This window comes from Mus musculus, chromosome X (assembly GCF_000001635.26).
Source record: "Mus musculus strain C57BL/6J chromosome X, GRCm38.p6 C57BL/6J".
NCBI classification, from domain to species: Eukaryota; Metazoa; Chordata; class Mammalia; order Rodentia; family Muridae; genus Mus; species Mus musculus.
This window is the reverse complement of record NC_000086.7, coordinates 86,249,387-86,256,572: the sequence shown is the minus strand read 5'-3', so window position 1 is coordinate 86,256,572 and position 7,186 is coordinate 86,249,387. Positions and strand designations below refer to the sequence as shown.

The window sequence follows — 7,186 nt, the reverse complement described above, 5'->3', positions numbered from 1 at the left end:
AGATCCGTATAGGCCATCCTCAGGGTCGGCTCCACAAACGGAGTTTCGAGTCTTTCTCCAGGGTTCCTGCAGAAGGCATTCTCTGAGGGTTGCCTCCATTGCCTATGCGGGGGCTGCGGAGGTTTATTTGGGCTTGGTGAAGAGACTTGAGAGACTTGGGTGAATAAGGTGAGGCTTTTCCAGCTCTTCTGTCTATCAATGCATGCTGAGGGACTCTGATTCTGAAGCAGTGTGGTCCCTAGGCAACGCACCCCTGCGCTTAGCTCAGGAGACCCTGGGCCAACAGCGCCGGATATAGTTCTTCCTCATTTCCGTTTGGGGAGGCAAGGGCGAGGATCTCGGGCAGTCTCCACGAGGAGAAGGAGGAGGTGGAGGAGAAGCTGCTGCCGCCACTGCTGCTGTGTCCGCCTGCTCTGCTGAGGGGGAATTTCGCTTAGCAATCAAGGTAAGGTCCCCGAAGCGACTGACCCATCACCCCCGAGAGAGGAGACCCCAGAAAATGGTCTTTCCCGACTCTCGTCGTCCTCCTTTATCCCTCGTCTTTAACCTTCTTCTAGAATGCTTACTCCATAGCCCTCATCACAGCAGGCTCTGGAGATGGCCTGGGCCAGAGCTGAACTGAACTGGAGCATTATTTCCAGTTGGAAAGTCTCAGAGAGTAGAGAGGTTCCCAGTACCTCACACCTCCGCGTTCCCCCACGCACTCCCTGCCCCCGAGCACCCATACCACCACACACCACCCGCGTCCCCAGCCCCCATGCCCTTCCACACACTTGTGTTCCAGCCCCGCAGGACCCCCACGCCCCCACATTCCCTAGCCCCCGAACACCCCCATGTTCCCCCGCCCCCATGCCACCACACACCACCCTTGTCCTTAGCCCCACGCCCCTCCATATCCCTGTGTTCTGACCCCCACAATTCCCCACAGCCTCACATTTCCCCAAGGCCCTCGGTTCGCCCACCCCATGGCCCCCCTGCCACCACACACCCGCATCCCTCTCCTATTCCTCCCCTGTGAATCCCCTACGCCCCTCCACACCCCTGTGTTTCACTCCCCACACCCTCCTTCGTTCCCACCCTTGCCCATGCACGCCCAGGAAAGACTAGAAAGGTCAAACAGCTCAGAGGCTTTTCCGACTTTTTCTGTGTAGGCTCGAGGACCCATCTCCCTGGTAGAAGGAGAAAACCAACTGTGGTTGCCAACTTACGCCCACGCGGCTTGAGTCCCCCAAGGTAAATACTTTTTTTTTTTTTAAAGAAAAGCCCTGATACCAGAGGGGGGGGGGGGGCTGCTGAATAGGCTAGGTCTTTGTTCTGTTTCTTGAATATTTTTGTTTGTTTGGGAGTTTAAAATGTTTGCTTTTTGGTTTTGTTTAGTTTTTAGTTTAGTTTGTCGCTCTGGCTGGCCTGGAGCTCAAATGTGTGTACCAGGATGAGTTTGAGCCCATAGAGATCTCCCTGCCTCTGCCTCCAGAGGGCTGAGATTAAAGGCATGAGCTGCCAGGGCCAGGCAGAAGCAATCAGGAGTCAAAACAGGGGAGGAAGCAATGGCCCCTGATGTTAGCTTTGGGAATCTTCAGCAAGGTAGTCAGACATGGTGCATACTTCCCTTCTAATGACTCAGCAAGATGATGGCTTGGGTTTTAAAATTGGAGACTCAGGTCAGTGGGGGGGGGGGATTCTAAATCTTACTAGTTCTGTGTAGAGCTTGAGAGCTGGATTCCAAGAGTTAGACCTAAGATTTCCATTCCTGCTCCCAGCACATGTTGGACAGCAGAGCAGAATTCCCAAAAGGTGAAAGTGCCTCAGTGTAGAAATGGGAATCTGTTCAATATTTAGTTTCAAAATGTTTTTGCATTTGTTTGTGTGTGTGTTCAGCTTATGTGTTGGTATCTGAGTGTGCAGATGACAGGACAACTTTCAGGAGACAGTCTTCTTTTTCTAGGAAACAAATTTGGGTTATTAGGCTTAACCAGTGAGCCATCTCACAGGCCTGCCTCTTCTCTTCTCAGTATATAACAGAGAGAGTTGCAGTGACTCAGCTGCCAGCTAGAGTCTTAGGGTCACATTTTGCAGGATCAGCCTTGAGAATCCAGGGTTAGCATGATCAGGTTTAGATAACACCTAATTTTATTGAGGGAGGGGCTCAGAGACATTAATAGCTGATTTAATTGGAGAGCACCCATTCAGCATTATTAGGGGAAATGGTTGCTAACAAGAATTAATTTGGTAGAGGTGTGAAGAGGTCTTTCTGCCACATAAGTCCTTATGTCTACCTGTGAGTCATTCAAGGTATGGATATGGTAACACAAGTCTCATTTTCTTGTCTAAAGCATGTAAAGACAGTGATTGGGCAACCTCAGTTTTACAGGTAGAAAATTCCCATTTAGTTCCAGGAGCCAAGGAAAGGAGTCTGACAACTCTTAGCATCCTCTTACCGCATAATAAAATAGCACACATTCGTTTTCCTGGTCAACCAGTCAGCCTTGGGAGACTACAGCAAGCTGATGAGACTGCAGGCTAGCATAGAAATATTTTAGAGTGTCTCAGAAACGTGAGCACCTTTAGTTTGAGCAGATAAGCGGTAAGTAAAGACAAGGAGGAGATTAGGGAAGGACTTAGAGAAGTATCAATCTAATAAGAAAGTAAAATCCACAGTCCTTTTCCTCTCTATATTAGGAAATGCCAAGTAGAACTCATGAGATATATTGCCCTCTTACATCTATCCCTGGGGAGTCAGAAAAAGGAAGGCTTTGCAATAAGGCTGGAGGAATCAGATGGGCTGAGGAGTGAGCTTAAACCTTGCCTGAATGAGAGCTAAAGACACTCAAGACCTCCTAACAGTAGGGTCCCATAGAGGGTACATATGGCTGTATGAAGTTCATATTATCTTTTGTAACAGGGTTCTGAAGGAGGTAAAAATACTAATCTGATTTGAAAGGCATCAGGTCAGTAGGGGAGATTTCCAGATACTAATGAGGAATTCAGAGTACTCACACCCCACATTGCAAGAGATCCCAGAGTCTCTCCTTACTGCATCTCCACAAGGCTTCCGACATAGTAGTTCCCTTTGGTTTTCCCCAAGACTAACAGAAAAATGCGGGGGAGCAGCTTGGTCTGACAATCAGCAAGGGGAAAAATTTAGGTATTCTTAAGAGTCAAATTGAAGACCTGGAAAGAAGATTGTGAGTGAAACCACACGTGATTGGGCCTTAACATACCTTGCTAAAGCTTTGGGCCTGTGGAAAATAGGGTGAAAGTATGGCTACCAAGAGGCACCCTCACATCTTCAGTTAGGTATCAGTGAGGTTTAAATATAGAGTGGATAACCAGCCCTAGGCACTTCAGGATTCAAGGTATAAACAGTAGGTGAGGACTGAAGGTGTTTTTTTCCTCAATCCCGGTACAAGGAAACAGTAGTATGGGGCTGTCTTTTTGGCACTCGGCCCTTGGAGACTCAGAGCACAGTTGGTCAACTGAGATGTCTCTCATTTCTTTGTATCCTGTTTAAGTGAAATGAGATACTGTGTGTAATGGTACAGGAGGAAGGAGGGTTGTTTTTCTCCCCTAGGTGGAGACAAAATGAGAATTCTTAAGTGAGAAGTAAGGGGCCTGGAAATAAGAATAAGAGGTCCCCCATGCAACTGTTAGCAATATCTCCTTCTAGGAGCAGTGGGAAAAAAAACATCCTGCATTTTCTATTCATGGCTACTAGGGCTTGGAGTTGACATTTAGCTGCTGAGCAGCATAGGAAAGAGGTTCTAGGGCTGGAGAGATGGCTCAGCCGTTAAAGGCTAGGCTCACAACCAAAAATATAAGGAAAGAGGTTCTAGAACCTGCCAAAAGTACCATTTTGCACTAAGAGGACCCTACCAGCCATTGCTATTACTAAAGCCTGACTGGCTGCAACCTGGACACATTATAACTTCCTTCACTGTTTTCTTAGGCTATGACAGGCCATGTGGATTCCTAGAATAGTGATACTATGTTTGTACAGGAACCTATAGAATATAGGCAGGTTGTTAAAAGCCACGGTGCTATGATCCTCCTGACGAAAAGTACTTACAGGATCTCATTATCCTTCCTCCAGGTCCCAAAAGTACTTGATTTCCAGACCACACTCCTATCTGCTGTCTCTTGCCACAGCCATCATGCCCAGGGGACAAAAGAGTAAGGCCCGTGCTCGTGAGAAGCGTCGCCTGGTCCAGGATGAGGCCCAGGAGCTCCAGGATGCTCAAGCCAAGGCAGGAGAGAAAGGAAAGTCCCCCTCCTGCTCTAATCAGGATTCTGGAGATGCTGTTGCAAGCACCTCTACTGCTGGCTTCCCTCAAAAGTCTAAATCTCAAGGTGAGGCACCCACCACCACTGCTAGGAAAGGTGGTGCCTGCAGAAGATCTCGTAAAAGTACCAGAGGTCCAAGGGAGGAAAGTACCAGTTGCACTAGGGTCCCCCGCTTCAGTGAGAATCCACAGAATGATCTTCTAACAAGGAAGACAGGAATGCTGATGCAGTACCTGCTCTGCAAGTACAAAATGAAACAGCCAGCATCTAAGGGAGAAATGCTCAAAGTGATCAACAGAAGGTTCAAGGAGCAGTTGCCTGAGATCCTCAAGAAAGCCTCTGAGCGCATTCAGCTAGTTTTTGGTCTTGAGGTGAAAGAAATTAAGCCCAATGGTGGCTACTACACCCTTGTTAGCAAGTTAGATCCCAGTGTCGGTAATGCTCTGACCACTAGCCTGCCATTTCCCCAGAACGGGCTTTTGATGCCTCTTCTGGGTGTGATCTTCTTAAATGGCAACCGTGCCTCTGAGGCAGAGATCTGGGAATTCCTTAATGTCTTGGGAATTTATGATGGGAAGGTGCACATAATCTTTGGGGAGCCCCGGAAGCTCATCACCAGAGATCTGGTTAAGGAAAAGTACCTGGTATACCAAAAGGAGGCCAACAGTGATCCCCCATCCTTTGAGTTCCTTTGGGGTCCCCGAGCCTATGCTGAAACTACCAAGATGAAAATCCTGGAGTTTTTAGCCGAGGTCAATGAGACCGTTCCTCAGGCCTTCCCAACCCATTATGAGGAGGCTTTGAGAGATCAGGAAGAGAGAGCCCAAGCCGAAGCTGTAGGCAGTCCTGGCACTAGTGCCAAAGATAAGGCAGAGGCTAAAGTCACACTGGTTGACTCCTCTTGCAAATATCAGGCTGAGTCTAAAGTCACACTAGTGGACTCTTCTTGTAAAGATCAGGCTGAGTCTAAAGTCACACTTGTTGACCCCTCTTGCAAAGATAATGCCAAGTCTAAGGTCACACTTGGCTCCTCTCGCAAATACAAGGCCAAGTCTAAAGTCCCACTGGTTGACTCCTCTTGCAAAGATCAGGCTGAGTCTAAAGTCACACTTGTGGACTCTTGCAAAGATCAGGCTGAGTCTAAAGTCACACTAGTGGACTCTTCTTGTAAAGATCAGGCTGAGTCTAAAGTCACACTAGTGGACTCTTCTTGTAAAGATCAGGCTGAGTCTAAAGTCACACTTGTTGACCCCTCTTGCAAAGATAAGGCCAAGTCTAAGGTCACACTTGGCTCCTCTCACAAATACAAGGCCAAGTCTAAAGTCACACTGGTTGACTCCTCTTGCAAAGATCAGGCTGAGTCTAAAGTCACACTAGTGGACTCTTCTTGTAAAGATCAGGCTGAGTCTAAAGTCACACTTGTTGACCCCTCTTGCAAAGATAATGCCAAGTCTAAGGTCACACTTGGCTCCTCTCGCAAATACAAGGCCAAGTCTAAAGTCCCACTGGTTGACTCCTCTGGAAAAGATAAGGCAGTCTAAAGTCGTACCTGACTCCTCTTGCTCCTGCAGAGATGAGAGGCAGATATGTCTTTAGGTTTAGAACAGGGTTTTTCACCTTAAAAGTAGTGAGAGGTTGATAGTTCATAATACACATCTTATTGTGCTTTAGTTTATACCTTAGTCTTTTTAAGTGTTTCTCTTTTCTTAGAATCCTTATATAGGTTCAGGACTCACAGGTATAAATTACCTATATCAGTTATTGCTGTAAGATTTTAAGTATAAGAATTTTGGTATTCTGTATTACACTGTTAAAACCCTGGAATCTTTAAGTTGATGAGCAAGCACCCATTACTTTGTAACGAAAGGAGCATTTCTTTGAAACATGTGAGAGAGTAATTTGTTTCTTAAGATAGACGAAAACAAAGAGAAATGTGTAAACCGTCATTTTCCCTTATTCACTGTGTTTTTATTTCACTTTTTGGTAAAGTTTGAAGACATGTACTCAGTTGTTGTTAACTGAATAAAATTGCAAACAGAAAAAGAGATTTTATTCTTTGCTCAATAGATCATTGGTTCTCTGCTGGGCCATGATTGTAGGGGAACGGGTAGGAGAGAGCGCACATCTGGCCAGAGTTCCGGTGCTCTGGGTGGGTAGACATGGGAGGACCCCCGGATGCTTTCCACGCAGCCCTGGGTGGGCATCTGACTGTGTGAAGCCACTGAGCCCACATGTCGAGGGGTGGACAAAGGGCAGCTCCCGGTACCAGGTACTCAGTCTCCAACATCCCAAGCTGGATATAGCAGAGGGGCTGAGAACAGAATAGGGGGCCCTGTGGTGACACTAGGCTCTGAGGGGAAAGGAAGAGAGGGCAGAGGGAGAATGGGGTGCTGGGTGGTTCCCACACAGGGGAGTGTCTTTAGTCTGGTCCTTGATGAACAAAGACAGTCTATGATTTTAGAGCTTTATTGTAGGAAGGCAGGATGAAAGAAGATGAAAAGAGACAGAGAGCCTGGCCAAGGCCAAGAGAAGAGAAGGGGGAAGGTAGAGAGAGAAAGAATGGTGAAGGCTTGCAGAGAGGTAAAAGCTTAGAGAACTTAGAGAGCAATGAGGGGCCAAGCAGACACTCTTATGATGGGCTGCTATCTTGCTGTTGTTAGGTAACTATGAGGAGGGCTGCTATCTTGTTGTTGTTAGGTAACTATGAGGAGGAGTCTAGTCAGAAGGCCAGAATCTTGGGACAATGTCTACTTGCTTGCTAGCCACATGCTTCTCTTGTGGGGGCTGTAGGGGTGGTAACTTTGAAAAGAGCCAGGGGTGGAGGAGACATGATTGAAAACCTACCATCCCATGTAGCTGGTAATTACCACCTACCACCCATCGGGGGTTTAAGACCTCAGCTCAA

At 47.3% G+C, this 7,186-nt stretch overlaps 1 protein-coding gene across 1 annotated transcript; it reads left to right on the top strand.

Moving 5' to 3' along the window:
- The first annotated feature begins 353 nt into the window (after window positions 1-353).
- Window positions 354-6,317, top strand: Mageb4 (melanoma antigen, family B, 4). The gene is made up of 3 exons (NM_001033492.2): window positions 354-445; window positions 1,152-1,233; window positions 4,091-6,317. Exon 3 carries the CDS (start codon window positions 4,152-4,154, stop codon window positions 5,820-5,822), a length of 1,671 nt encoding a protein of 556 aa, NP_001028664.2. The 5' UTR covers window positions 354-445; window positions 1,152-1,233; window positions 4,091-4,151; the 3' UTR covers window positions 5,823-6,317.
- Window positions 6,318-7,186: the final 869 nt, after the last annotated feature.

Bases quoted from the DNA above. Each gene is read 5' to 3' on its own strand.
- Mageb4 (NM_001033492.2), top strand. From the start codon at position 4,152: ATGCCCAGGGGACAAAAGAGTAAGGCCCGTGCTCGTGAGAAGCGTCGC.